Here is a 15,303-nt window from a genome sequence, read left to right on the forward strand (position 1 = left end):
CACACTAAGCACAAGAATACTTTTTAAGTACCGTAAATAAATGTTCTTTCAAATGTTTAAAATGTTATTTAGTGCATTTTAATAATTTGGCAAAACAAGGCTACTGCCCGGTCTTTTTTTGTCAGAATAATGATAATAATACTGTAATAATAATATTAATGATACTTCAAGTGTTAAGCCCACTGCACAGTTTACGATCTGACTATGATCCGATTTTGGAAGAGTCGGCAATTGAATTTGATATGAACATTCAAACTTCTAAACTCGTAATGGTCAATGATTTGACATTTGATTAATAAAATTAAAATTTCAATGGATTTCAAGCTTCCTTGGAGGAGGAATAGCTAGATCGGCTCAGAATCATAGTGATGATGTACATGTAGTGCGATTGTCTACGATTTTAAGCAGATTCTGCTTTTATTCTGACTGAAGGGCTTTGAATGCACTAACATTCTGGTTGTCAGTATTCTTATCAGTATTTAAGACCTACATTGGGAAGATGATGTTTGTTTATGATTGCCATTTCATCCAAAATCAGATTGCAGGAAGATCATATATTGTGTGGTGGGCTTTAGTGATCTGGGTGGTGTTTCACAAAGATCCGAAGTTGAACTTAACTCTAAGTTGGACTTAAAAATTATGGAGAGCCATTTGTAGCCTTAAAATAAAATATAATCAGAAGTGAAAAATCAAGTATTTTAGGCTTTTTATAAATTCCACATCAAGAACATAAAATCTTCTTGATAATAAGAAATATGATTAATATTTTATGCCTTTCAAATTAGCTTTTACAAAATATTTTCAAAGATGCTAACAGCTTTCCATAATTGTTAAGTCCAACTTAGGATCTTTGTGAAACACCCCCCAGGTCAGGTGAGGTGTGATCCACTTGCTACCAGTAGCATGTAATCTAGTACAACCTTCCAAGTCAGGAAGTTGGGGCATAACTGACTCCCACTCTCTCAGAGTGAGAAAGATGAGTGAGCACCCTACAGGATTTAAAAACATGACCTGTCAAAGAGCTTCCGATCTCGCTCACAACAGGAAGGTTATAGAAACGCCAGCTGTGGAAAGTATCTAACCTAGGCCCATGGCCGACGGCTGTGGTTAGTGTCAGATAGGGCATCCCGCTGTGAAATCTCTACCATCAAGGAATCGTTATGCCTGAATTCTTTGGTAAGATTGTGAAACATACTGGGGTGTCCCTAGAAAGCATTGCGCGTCAGTGGGTCCCTGTTGGCGTGAAAAGACAGCTGGGGGGTGTTTCACAAAGATCTTATGTCAAACTTAACTCTAAGTTGGACTTAAAGGGATCCTGTAACTTTGTCTCAGATTCTGAAAATAAATCCTGGATTTAGCTCATGCTGCAATGATAATTATAAACCTTTAGGTCAGTCAGGAACTCCATGACTTTTACAAGCCGATCGCCTGTCTGATTATCAAGATATTTATGATTGAAATTACAAATTTTGAAAACCGTTCGCTGAACGGTTTTCATAACACTACAGTCTATTGGAAAAAACGAGTATGGTAAAACTGGTCACTCAAAGATATTTACTTTTTTGAGGCACTTCTTGATCATTTTGAAGCGTGATTTTTTTAGGGCTTCAATATTACACCATATCACAGACACTGATAACACGTAGGGCCGTGTATCTCAGATTTAACATTGTTAACGATCCCTTTAACAGTTATGGAAAGCCGTTAGCATCTTTGAAAACATTTTGTAAAAGTTATTTTAAAAGGTGTCAAATGTTGATTCAAATCATTCATATTTTCTATTATCATGGGAGATTTCATGTTCTTGATGTGGAATTTATGAAAAGTCTAAAATACTTCAATTTTTGCTTTTGAATATATTTAATTTTTAGGCTACAAATGGATCTTCATAATTTTGAATTTGAACTTAGAGTTAAGTTTGACTTAGAATCTTTGTGAAACACTCCCCAGGAGATGGTGAGAGTGAGCTTGTGGAATGTGGATTCGATGACGGGTAAAGGAAAAGAGCTGATTGATGTTTCCAGAGGGCGCTGAAAGAATGTCGTCTGCGTGCAGGAAACAAAATAGAGCTGGAAGAGCGCAAGAGAACTCGGGGACGGATAGAAGATCTTCTATTCAGGAGGAATAGAGAGGGTGTAATACTTGTAATACTGTAAACGCGGAAATATTCGCGGTACATTAATTTTTCGCGGATTTCGCGCTAAAGTTGGTGTCCACAAATTTTAGAACCCACGAAAATATAAACATGACTTCTTATGTATGTACTGAACGGGCTGAATTTGGTGCAACGCGAATTTAAGAACCAGCAAATATGTTTTGGGGTCGCTCAGCGCGAAAAATTAATCGCTTGAAAATAATAGCGTTTACAGTATGCAATAATAACCTATTTGAACCTATGTGAACCCATCACCAAGAGGAACTAGGTTTTTTTCCTGTAGTCATCCCTGAGAATGAGAAGACTTCACAGTCAATGGGTTCAATTAAAAGTGAAATCCCTGGGTTAACTATCTATACATGTTTTATCCTGATTAGGTTCACCCAGTGGCATAGCTACAGCTAGCGTTGGAAGCGCCCCCTCCCCAACCAAGACCGATCAACCCCCTCCTGATAACCTTACTACAAAGAACATGCTTGTACTCAGTGGAGGAGAGGGCTATATCGACTTCAGAATTGGTGAGTGAAATACTGTTCAGTGAAACCTGCTGCAGCTACCATTTGTGTAGAAAAGACAGTCTGTCAATAAAAAGATGTGTATTTATGTTTTCTTTTATTACCAGTATTTCTCATTGGATATTGTACTTTTGGTACCTGGGGCCAGTTTCTCAAAATCGTCATAAGTATAAGTTGGTGGACATCCCACAGAAGCGTGTGTTAATTCTATAACACACGTCTCAACGGGATGTCCAAAAAGTTAGTTACATTTTCGGGAAACTGGCCCCAGTACATGAAGATCACTTGCATATCATTTCATTGTGAAGATATAGCTTGGACTGTATCTTGAACGTCAACTTAGGTTTTGTGAATGCCATTGATGATGCAAGGCTTTTACAGTCTTCTTGAAGGTATCCAATGATAGTTCTACCCATGTCTGGTTCTTGTGTGGATGTGAAACCGTTCAGTGAATATAATTTGGGGCAACTTTTGTCAATCCAATTTCATGACGGTCAAAACTTTTTTAATGACCACCTGTATAAAAAAATGACCAACTTTTGTGTCTCTTTGGGCAAAATTTCTATACATGTTTGAACGTATTATCATTATTATCATTATTATTTTTAATCAATTCTATGATCTTGATTTTTCTCTTCCACTCGTAGGTGATGGTGAAGATGAAGATGAGGGATCGGGTAACTATGGCGACGTCCTCACAAACTCGTCCCGGTCAGCTCGCAGTGAGAGGAGTCATCTCATCGTCTGGCAGATAGCCGGACAGACAGACTAGCCCCATCACATGTCCAGACATTGCCAGTGTGTACTTCTTCCTCTTGTGATGTCATTGTGCATCTCTCCTGTGTCCTGTTTGTCTCCCTCTATGGCAGATCTTATATATCTCTGCTGACAAACACCATAAGTTTCTCCTGAAAGTCATTCAAGTATTGTTGTCCCCTGTAAAGTGTGTAGCTTACAGTCCACTTTGGGACACTGAATACATGTATAAAGGGGTTTCTGCACATAATTTCAGCTACAGTAGTATGCTCTATGCATTAATACCACGGTCGTTGTGCTGCTCTATGTCAAATTGATAAAGATTAGATTTGTTCTATTTATGCTTGTTTGACCTCTAGAAATACATTCTTTTAATAGTCTGTGCTGGCCAGCAGTAAAGCATTATTCCATAATTGCTAAATCTTACATATTTAACAACTTTTAAAATGAATGATGTAATAAAAAATCTAGAAAGTAAATTATGAAACTTATGAAGTATTAAATTATCAAAGGGATTGGCAAGTCACAGGGTTTTTATAACTGAGAATATATTTATATTTTATGATTCACAATTTGATTTTGACAATAATTACAATGATACTAATCAAAAGTAAATTTTTAAAGTACCATCCAATATGTTGATGCGCTTATTTGAATGGAATTGATTGCACTTCACTTTTTATCCAAGTTGCCAATTCACCATGCTCTAAACTTTGCAATGGATTTGTTTATGCCCCTACTGCTGTTTGCTGAAATAGTTCTTTAAAACATGAGCCTGCCAATAGGCATCGTGTCTAGATTGTCTAGAATTTAGAAAAGAATTTGTTGTATTTATTTCTGTCAATAGGATTTAGAGCATGAATTCACTAGTCGCAATTGCAAAGCTAAGTTAAGCTTGGTTAAAAGTAGACCTAAAAATGAAAACACAGCTTATGTCCAATCATTCTTGATCCACTTCTTTCTCCCTTTCATTTTTTTTTTACCTTGAAACATACATATGATGTGGCCATGTAACACTGCAAAACTTTCCCTGTACTTTCACAACTCTTTTGACTTTTTGCCCTTGAACATTGTACATGTATCTTTTTACAGGGGGATTACAATACTTCATCTGTTCAGAGCCAGAAGGATGTTAAAGTATGTGTGTTAATGCCCTTCTAGCTCCATACAGACTAGTTGTAAAAGGGTATGTTTAAGAGCAGATCATTCCGTCTTTTTGTATATATATACATATACTGTGTTGTGAAAACACCGTTAACAGGGCAAAGAATACCACTGTGTGAATGTTTATCCATGTTTGTGGTGATGTCAAATGAGTGTTCATGTAGATTATCTAATTGTGAGGATGATATGTTGAATCATCATTACGCTAAATCATCATTGTGCTCAATATGATTAATTAATTAATTAATTAATTAATGACGGCAGTCGTGCTACAACAACATGGGTGCACACTCTTTCATTATCTAAAATGCTTATCTAAAAGATCTCAATTCCTACTTAAACCTTTCTGTACTGTATGCAGATGCAGATGTAAAATTATATAAGTTTATAATTTGTTCACAATGACAGTAATATGAGAGGCAATTTATGCTTAAATTTGTACCATGCTTGTACATTCACGCATTTCGGGGAGGGGGGGGGTGGGCTTGTGTTTTTGTTAGGGGAAGATTTTCTTTATCAACAGCATCGCCATTATTGTTTCTGTGAGTTCAGTGATAAGCAGACAAAGATACTCCCCTCCCCCCCCCCCCCCAAATCATGTATGTAAATGATGCAAGTTAAATCATAATTTTTATGTTTGCACTGTATTGCTGCTAGTACTGAAATGCAATCTCATAGGAAGTTCTGTCATTAATACCCTCAACTTCCATTTTATCATTTTTAATGATTGTTTGGTTTTCTCATACCTTTTAACCTAAGAAAAAAAAGCAACCCCAAAAAGCGAGTTTCCAATTATTATATTTCAATGATTCAATGTTCACTCACTCTTAGTAAACAACCAAATACTGTAGAAGCGATACTGACAATTTTACTGAAAATTTCTGGCTGCTTTTTAGAAATATACTTTCATTTGTTGCCTTTTCCTGAGCCCATTATTATTATTTTTGTTTTGGTTAGGCAATATATTTGAGATTTCAAGTACTGGTGTCTTATTTTCAGTATTTTGTCATCTTCAGTGTATTCACTCGTCTATCTATCTCATTGTAGCATGTTCCATCTTTCTCTCTATCTCTCTCTCCTTCTCTTTCTCTCTTTTTCTTTCTCTCTCTCTCCCCTCCCTCTCTTTCTCTTCCTTTCTCTCCCCTCCCTCTCTTTCCCTCTCTCTCTTTCTCGCTCTCCTGTCCCGCCTTCCATCTCTTTATTTCATCTCCAATCTCTTCAACTCTCATTCAAAAGAATAACAGTTAAAGAAGACGAGGATATCAGTCCGTGTAGCCAAATCTTAATTTCCATTTCATTTGTTTCTTCTTCTTTTTTTCAATTCTTCTTCATTTCCTTTAATTCATCTATTCCACTTTCAATGTTTGTCACATCTGTAACATATTAGAATACTCACTATCCATAAGCATGGCAGTTTTTAGCATCAATTATTGTCTTGGTAAATATATTATATGTAAAGTCTATATCAAATGAAATATGCTTTACTAAAAATTATGTATATACAGTTTAAACAAAATGTAAATAACTATTAACATTTGTAAAATATTCTTTTTGTTATTTTGAAAGATTTGTGTTTATGCTCATTGATACACAAAAATAAGATTGATTAATTGCAAAGGCGAGTCTAAAAATCAGATACTTATGGTTCTAATGCATGTGGATTTTCCTGTATTGTAAATATGTAGTGCCCATGAATTGCCATAGTTAACTTATGACAAGAATTATTCATTTTTTATTTCTCAATACGATATGTGATAATAATAAGGAAATTGTATTTTATGAATTAACACTATCACTAAGGATTTTACCTGGGTTTTTCTTGCAGACTAACCAATTCTAAATGTAATTTGTATCAGAATTATCAAATTTGAATATAAAAATATTTTATCCTTTAATCCATGAAAAAGTTTGATGTATCCTATTAGGCTTTTCTTTTAATATGATGCCCTCTGTATTTTATGGGCCATTTTAATGCAGTTTAGCACTTCTGTATTTACAAAATTGTTGGGTCTTATTAAATCACTTTGTGATTTGAAATCCATCACTTTTATCAGAAGATGTTATAGGTAAATGGCAAGAAATGTATGATTGTAGATATAATGATACAAAGAGCTGATTTTAATAGGCAATTTTATAATATTTAAAAGAGAATTGTCCTCAGAACAGTAATTTTCTTTTGATGCAATTTGGAGGCTTGTATTTATAGTAGACAGAATTTGCTGAGACTCCTGGTTCTCATCACTCATCATTAATTGCATTGTGCATTTGATTTGCACTTGATTCTTTGAGTATCTCTGTATACCCGGTATCTAATGAAATCTAGTCTATTGCATTATGTGATATTTCCTGGTAGTCCAAATTTCTATTTCTGTTTGGCTCAAACAGGATTTAAACATTTGTTTCAGACCAGAAATATCTTAGATAAGTTCAGTTCGAGGAAAGTCATATAAATCAACCGTTAAAAAGGCTGATGTAAGTAGAATAGCCTTCACCTTTGATTTTTTTTTTTTAAACAGATATATGGTGCCATATACATGTAAATTGGTTTGGATACAGTACACATGACTGCTTGGATAACAACCTAAACATTTGATTTATACTTTGTAACCATTTTGGAAATTGATCGACAGTGCAAGCTACTTTAACCTAAGCAGCTGGGCAGCACACACCATTAATACACAAAAGAAGTGACATTTTCAACATGTATGATACTGGGTTGATGCAATATTTATATAACCCAGGTCAAACAAAACAGTTTTATTCAGTGGTAGATGTGTGTAATGATTGTCTTTAAATTGACATGTTTTGGAGAAGAGAAAATGGCAGTATGCTGTGTTAAATAAAATTTTAATTTTGCTTCAACTAAAATGGACTATTTGTAGACTGGTGTGTTGTTTATGTGATGTATATGGTAATTGAGGATTATTTCAGTTGATATCGATGTGTGATTATGATGATGATGTTGACGCTGGTGGAGATGATGATGATGTTGTCACTGGTGATGTGTATGATAATTGATGATTATTTCTGTTGATATCGGTGTGTGATGACGATCATGTTGACCATGTTCATGATAATGATGTTGATGATATTAATGTTGATGGTGGTGGTAATGATGATGATGATGATGATGATGATGATGGTGGTGGTGGTGGTAATGATGATGTTGATGGTGGTGATGATGATGATGATGGTGGTGGTGGTGATGATGATGGTGATGATGATGGTGGTGATGGTGGTGGTGGTGGTGGTGGTGGTGATGGTGGTGTTAGTCGTTCGTTCGTTCGTGCAAAGAATATCAGGGAGTACATCATCTAGATAGGAAGATCCTTATTGAGCCAACAGATCGTCTCATCATCGAGCTCACGAAGTCCGGAAGCGCCGTGGGGGGATTTGTAGATCGGACAATCATCAATGACATGATCCATAGTTTGGATCTCTCCACAGGCGCAGTTTGGTGATGATTCAGCTCCAATTTTATGTAGGAAATATTGTGTGCGGCCAACTCCAGTTCTGACACGGTTTAGGTTGACCCAGGCTTTTCTTGGGAGGTCGCTGCCACTTGGTTTTGCACAGGGCTTTGGGATGAACTCCTTCAGGTTGGTAGTGGACGAATTCCACTGGTCTGACCAGCGTTTTGTTATCCAAGTGGCTAAGGTGGAGGGGGGGTTCTCAGGCCGCAGCTCAGCAGCCTGTGTTGCAAAGTGTCTTCTAGGGAGACGCTGTCCTTCAAAGGCAGAGGGGGCAGGAACAAGGCATTTATCTCTGTCATGCTTTTGGGCAAGCTTAGCATACTGCGCATCTCGTCTGAGCTGAGCTGGTGGTATGCCAGATAATATTGGCAGGTTGCTGACTGGTGTTGCAGTGAGTGTTCCGCTGATTAGTCTCATAGCGTCATTGAGGACAACATCAACCTTGTGTACATGGGTGCTGTGGCTCCATGCAGGTGCAGCATACTCGGCAGTGGAGAAGGCAAGAGCTAGAGTGGAGGTGCGAAGGGTGGTGAAATTAGCTCCCCATCCGGTCCCTGCAAGCTTCTTTAGGAGAGACACTCTGGCTTGGGTCTTTTGGGCTGTGGCTTTGGCATGCTCGTGGAAGGTGAGGCTTCGGTCAAGAGTGACTCCTAGGTACTTTGGTGTTGAGACGAAGTTCAGCCTAGACCCATCTAGTGAGATATTCAGCTCTCGGTTGGCGCATCGGTTAGCCAGGTGGAAGACGGAGGATACAGTCTTTGGTATGCTTATCTTGAGATGCCATCTGTTGAAGAACTCGGCTAGCATTTTCAGGTCCTTCTCCAGTGATGTTTCGATTGCTTCGAAGGAGTGGTTGTTGAACCCCAGTGCGGTGTCGTCTGCGTAGGAATACTGCATGCATTCCCCTTTGGGCATATCAGAGACATAGATGTTGAAAAGTATCGGAGCGAGGACAGAGCCTTGCGGCACACCATTGCGGAGTTTCCTCTTCCTACTGCATTCGCCGTTTGATGTTTCGAGGACAAATGACCGGTCTTGTACAAGCAGCATGATGAATTTCACGATTCTTACATCTGGAATGGTCTGCAGGGTCTTGAGGTATAAGCCACGGTGCCATACTGTGTCAAATGCCGCAGTTAGGTCGACAAGAACTGCACCAAACTTCTGCTTCTTCTGGAAGGCCGTCTCTATGTCGTTTACAAGCCTGACTACTTGGTCGGTGGTTGATTTACCTTTCCTGAAACCTGCCTGTGTAGTAGGTAGCTTCTCTTCGACAGTGTCAACGATTCTGGCAAGTAGCAGCCTTTCAAGTAGCTTGTAGATGTGCGATAGCAGACTGATTGGACGGTAGCTCTTGGGTTCGTCTGCAGGCTTCTTGGGCTTCAGAATGGCAATAACTTTAGCGGTCTTCCATTTTGATGGAATAGTGGATGTTATCATGCAGGTAGAGAGAAAGGCTTGTAGCCAGGAAGTAGCTTTGCGACTCATGTTCTTGAGGAACTCTGTGTGGATGTTATCGTTGCCTGGCGCTTTGCCGGACTTTATTGATTTCAGTGCAGTTTCAACCTCATCCAAGGTGAAGGCTTCAGACATGGGGGTTGACTCTGGAGTGGACTTGAGGAGGTTCTTTATCTCAGAGTTCACCGAGCGAGAGTGGACTTTGGCCTCAGTGGTTTTATCTTGCCACTTTCCATTGTTAACTAGGACTGAAGCGATGGAGTTTGCAGTAACAGGGCACTGTTTTGGAGCGCTGCTTCGGCCAGTGAGTTTGTTGATGGTAGTCCAGGCCTTGCGACTAGAGTGGGTAAAGTTGATCTCAGAGACTTCTTCTTCCCATCTAATCCTCCTCTTTTCTCCTAGTGATATCAGCAGGTCGTTCCCTACAGCTTCTCTTTCTTCAATGGTCTTGGACTTAGTGTAGGATTCGTACAGACGGTCACATTCTTCGTCCCAGCATGGAATATACGGGTGTCTCCTGCCCCTGGGGATGGAGAGTTTTGCCGCCTGATGTAACATGGAGCAGAAAGCAGAGTAAGAGTCATTTACATTACTGGTGGAGGGGTCTGGCAGTCGAGATGTTAGCTTGTTGGTGAGTTCCTGGAACTTGGGCCAGTCAGCTTTTCTGAAATTCCATCTCTTCTTTGGTAGGTTGGAGAGTTGAAGCTTGATGTCGCTTGAGATGATGATTGGACAGTGGCCAGACCTCGGGAACTTTGGAAGGACAGTTCTTGAGCAGGTGTGTCTGATGTTTGATGAAACCAGTGACAGGTCGGGGCAAGTCCATGATTTGTGGCTCCCTGAGTAGAATGTGGGGTTGTCCTTGCTGTTATACAGTATCACTAGCTCCTGAGATTCAAGCCATTCAAAAATGAGCTTTCCATTCTTGTTGGTGTTAGGGTATCCCCAGGCAGTGCTGCGACTGTTGAAATCTCCGCAGACAAAGGAGTTCCGGGGCATCTTTGGGAAGAGCATGATTTCAACATCTTCCGGTGGTGGCTTATACAGATTGCAGAAGTGGGTTCCCATAGCTTCAAAGGTGCTCCACTGTAGAGCTGAGTTCGCAGGAGATCGCCCAGTGGTGGATGCTTTCATGCCTTGTTTGACGTAGGATGCAATACCATGCTTCTTGTGTGGAATGAAACAGATCAGATCAAAACCTTCGATGTGAAGCTGTTCTTCTGTCTCGCAGTGTGTTTCTTGGAGACAGATAACATTGACACAATTTTCCTTTGCAATATGGGGAATCAGATCTCGCTTTGGGCGGGTAAGGCCTTCAGCGTTGAGTTGCAGTACGCAGGTCGAGGTGTCAGCCATCATCGTGATGGCTTGTCCTTAAAAGGACACGTGCTTCCAGGAGCTGCGTAGGGAGCTCTTCTGATGATAGAGGGCTAGAGATGTACTGGCGATAAGATCGCGATGATAGACTTCAAGGTGTTGCTTTAGTTGACAGATGTCATTATGGTTGACAGGTGTCGTAACAGGGTCGCCAGACGAGAAGGCAGCAGTCATTGTATGCCGATAAGCTCTAAGGGTGACAATGATGACTATAATATTGGTCGATCTTGAAGTAATGGATAGAAATGTAATGATGATGATGGTGGTGGTGGTGTTGTTGTAATTGGTAGTGGTGGTGGTGATATTAATGATGATGGTGAGGTGATAATGATGTTGCTGACCAAAGTTCTGTAATCTGCTGTCAACCGTGATGGTAGCCTATTGCTGATGGCGAAATCTGGGAGAAGTAATCACAGCATTCAGAGTAATCGTTTTCAGCAAAGTGTAATGTGTAATGTTGCTAGAGGGCGCTAGTCCACAAAAATAATTAAAGATCTTTTCAGTTTAGCAATTCATGTACTCTTTCATAACAAAAGTTTGGGAACTTACATTGGCTTTCTCAAGAAAAAACTGACAGTTTTCATCCGGTAAAAAAGTCCATATTATCAAACAGATAGGACCAGTAATAAAGGGAAGGTACCAGAGTGAGCTAGTGGCTTGAATATTTATGATAGGAAGGGCTCTTATCTGATTACAAAGTTTTGGTATGGGGTCATGAATTTGGTTTAAATGAACATAATTGGAAGCATATGCGATTTTACAATATTCAATGATCGTTGCGGTTGAAATCGAGTCTAAAGTGATGAAATTGTAAATAATAAACTCTTTATGTTGTAAAGTGCCCTCTCAAGACTGATATTACTCTAGTTCTAAAGCAATGTTTCTTGACTACGATCGACCGATTTGCTTTTCCAGTTGGGAAATTATATATCAGAATTACGGGGAGTGAGATTTTCATGGTCGCAGCTACCAAGAAATGGCCTTAGGCGCTATTTGAAATTTACCGGGAGCACCGGTAAATTTTTGATTATTCAATAAGTGTTTTAGGGGCTAAATTTTCTAGAGCTTATAATACATCCACAGGGGCATCCGAATATATCAACATCTTAGAGAATTACTAAAATCCAATTTTCAAAATTTCCCCAAACTTTTTTTTTTTTTTTTTTTTTAAGGGCTGTAGCTTATTTACAACTTTTAAAGGGTTGGAACGGCCCTTTAAAGGTAATACAAAGTTTCGGGAAATTTTGAAAATTGGGTGGAAAGTGATTCTTTATAATTTGGATATATTTGGATGCCCCTGTGGATGTAATATAAGCACTAGAAAAATTAGCCTCTAAAACAATTCTGCTTTCGAGATAAATTGAATATAAAAATTTATGAAATCAGGAATACTGTATTTTGGCGCAGCTCATTCTTAAATGAGGTGAAATTTTCCAACGAAAGAACAACCATTTCAATAAGACCACATTCATACCTTCGAGGCATCAGGTTCTGTGTTTTTTTTAAATATAAAAAATGAAAGTATAAAAAATAAAAATTTGAGTCTCCGTGTGTCTTGTGCCTCCCATTTTACCATGGGACTGCTTGAATGCCTCGAATATCAGATTAAATGAAGGAGTCAACACGGTAGATGCTGTATTAGTAGTATGCAGGGGCCTAAGATCTCCCCCCCCCCCCCCCACTCCGAGAACGGACGGACCCCATGCGTGTTACCAAAATGTCCGGTAAAGGGTACTTTTCGTGCGACAAAGTCCGGCCCGAGAATTGTAAAAAAAGGGGTGTATTAACTTTTCACCCGGAGATTTCTTTAAAAATGGGGTTTTTTTTTCTTTTCTCTCTCTCATCTCTTTGGACTCCTGAGAAATTATTCCGAATTTAGGGGGTACATTTAGCATTTTTCATGATTTAGGGGGTCTCCAAGGCAGGAAAAGCCCGCGAAAAGCCCGCGAAAGGGGGGGGGGGGGGGTTCGGAAATGTTGGCAGTCCTCAGATAGGGGGTGCTTTCAAAAGGAGGGAACAAGCATATGCGTACCCTAAATAACACTGAGTGGGGGGGGGGGGCCGGGCTAAGATCATGACGTCGTGTGGGGGGGGGGGGGGTCAGTTGCCCCGCCCAAAATTAATTCGGAATTGACTTTGTATTCTGTAGAACGTTTTCCTCATCCCCTTTACTTCTCCACTCCCGGGATTGGTGTCCCGGGGGGGGGGGGGTTCTATTGTTGCTGCTGCAGACTGGGCATTACATAATTTTTAGTAATTTTTTACCTAGATAATTATGCAATCTAGATTCACTAAAAAAGTGGGATAAGAGCTTTGATTGCACGTATCAATCCTATCTATATACTTCAGGTTTATTATGTAGAGATTCCTGTCATTATATATAGATCCGGGATTTAGAAATGTCAAAAATGAATAATGAATAATGATTTAAATAATCAACGCAGAAGATTGAGCTCGAAAACGACGGGTATGGGCCGTAAGTTATAAAATATTAACTTATTGAACATATTTCACAGCAAACGAAATTGTCACGTTTTCAAATCAGATTCTTATGTTAAAACGAAATAAGGTAGGTAAGATGTTTAAGGTTCTATCCCGCATCGTGACTTGAACTCGATTGGGACTATATTTTACAGCATGTGCCCATTAAAGGTTTAAGCAATTTTGAAGGAAATATAACTTTGGAAACGTAACGTTGTTGCGGGCGTTGTTGTTGATGCTGTTCCTTTTCTTACTGACAAGCTTTGAGCGAGATACCAAAATCCGGGCCCCTCGCCCTCCCCGTCCATACCATACCCCCTCAACTCCATTATTACCCCCCGATAAGCATTCCTAGGACCCAATTTTCATTCTTTTTAAATTTACGCCTGACTTGGTATGGCTGCTTCCTACAAACTCCCCTGTAGGTATATACAGAGGCGGCCCTCCCAGGGGCAGGGGGCACAGTGCCCTCCCACTTTTTCAAGCACCCGAAAAGTGCCCCCTTTACATAGGAAAAGTGCCCCTTTAATTTTGTAAGAAGTGCCCCTTTTTACATAGGAATAGTGCCCCTTTAATTTTGTAAGAAGTGCCCCTTTTTAGATGGGAATAGTGCCCTTGTACTTTGACAAGTGCCCCTATGCCTCTTCCCATTTTTAACTCTGATCTGATAAGTGCCCCTTTTAATTGGACACGTGCCCCTTTTCCTTCGACAACTTCCTTTGTCCTTTGCAATAAGTGTCCATTTCCATGCTCATAAGTGCCCTTTTTAATCTCTAGTAAGTGCCCCTTTTCAGGTACGAGAAGTGCCTCTTTTCACTTTTGATTAGTGCCCCCTTCACCTCTGATAATTGCCCTATTCAAATCTGAGAGGTGCACATTTTCCTTTCTAATAAGTGCCCCTTTTCCTAATGATAAGTGCTTTTTTTCCTAATGATAAGTGCCCCATTAAAAAAGAGCCCCTTCCCCTTCTCATAAGTGCCCCTTCTCTGGTAAATGACCCTGTTCTGGTACGAAAAGTTACTCATTTTCACTTCAGATAAATGCCCCTTTAAAATCTGATCGGTGGCCTTTTTCTTTCAACTAATGCCCCTTTTCCTTTCTAAAAAGTGCCACTTTTTCATTAGCATAAGTGCCCCTTTTCATATCTGGTTATTGTCCCTTTTCAGGTGCGATAAGTGCCTCTTTTCACCTCTGATAATTTCCCTTTTAACAATGATACGTGCCCCTTTCCTTTATAATATGGGACCTATCCCCTTTTCATAAATGCCCCTTTTCACCTCCTATAAATGCCCTTATCAAAATCTGATGGAGACCCCTTTTCTGTCGACAAATGCCCATTTCATGTTCTCATGACAGACTTTTTTCATCTGTGGTGAGTGCCTCCTTTTGAGGGTGTAAGAAGTGCCCCATTTTTCACGTCTGATAATTACTCTTTGTACTTTGACACATGCTCCTTTTCTTTCTTATAAGTGTCCCCTTGTCCTCTCATCATTAAACGCGCCCCAAATTTCAAGCGACTAAGAGCAATTTCTCCCAAAGCTCGCTCGCTACGTTCGCACGCATCTATAGATGATATAGTTATGTTACTTATCAAAAGTCTTTTCAGTCTTCCGTTATGAGAATGTGCTTATAACCCCATCAGGATAGTTTTTTTCCTCTTTATAAGATGTAATTTTTCGCACTGCGATCTCACAAATATTAACAAATTTCCTTCCTCGCTTCACTCGCTCGCAAATAATTTTTCAAACCATCACACCCAACTGCAAAGCATGATGCTTAAGCGATATCTTGTATGGTGTATAAAGTGAAACAAATATCATCTCTGATAATGTAATCACAATATACCAATGTATAAAAGATTGTTTATTTTTGCTTTGAGATTTCCCTTTGGAGGTGCCCTTTTTTCCAGAAAGTGCCCTTTTTT

General features: G+C 39.4%; 1 protein-coding gene across 6 annotated transcripts in view; it reads left to right on the top strand.

The window, feature by feature from the left end:
* Positions 1-4,236, top strand: part of LOC577161 (C-Jun-amino-terminal kinase-interacting protein 4) — a 67,912-nt gene extending 63,676 nt beyond the window's left edge. For all 6 annotated transcript variants that reach the window (XM_030980978.1, XM_030980981.1, XM_030980979.1 and 3 more), the window contains 2 exons: positions 2,533-2,673; positions 3,318-4,236. In XM_030980978.1, the coding sequence (XP_030836838.1) occupies positions 2,533-2,673; positions 3,318-3,442 (266 nt within the window). In that variant the 3' untranslated portion in view covers positions 3,443-4,236. The remainder of the gene's footprint in view (positions 1-2,532; positions 2,674-3,317) is intronic.
* The last annotated feature ends 11,067 nt before the right edge of the window (positions 4,237-15,303 follow it).

The sequence above is a fragment of the Strongylocentrotus purpuratus genome, unplaced genomic scaffold (genome assembly GCF_000002235.5).
Source record: "Strongylocentrotus purpuratus isolate Spur 01 unplaced genomic scaffold, Spur_5.0 spur5_scaffold_11, whole genome shotgun sequence".
Classification (NCBI taxonomy): domain Eukaryota; kingdom Metazoa; phylum Echinodermata; class Echinoidea; order Camarodonta; family Strongylocentrotidae; genus Strongylocentrotus; species Strongylocentrotus purpuratus.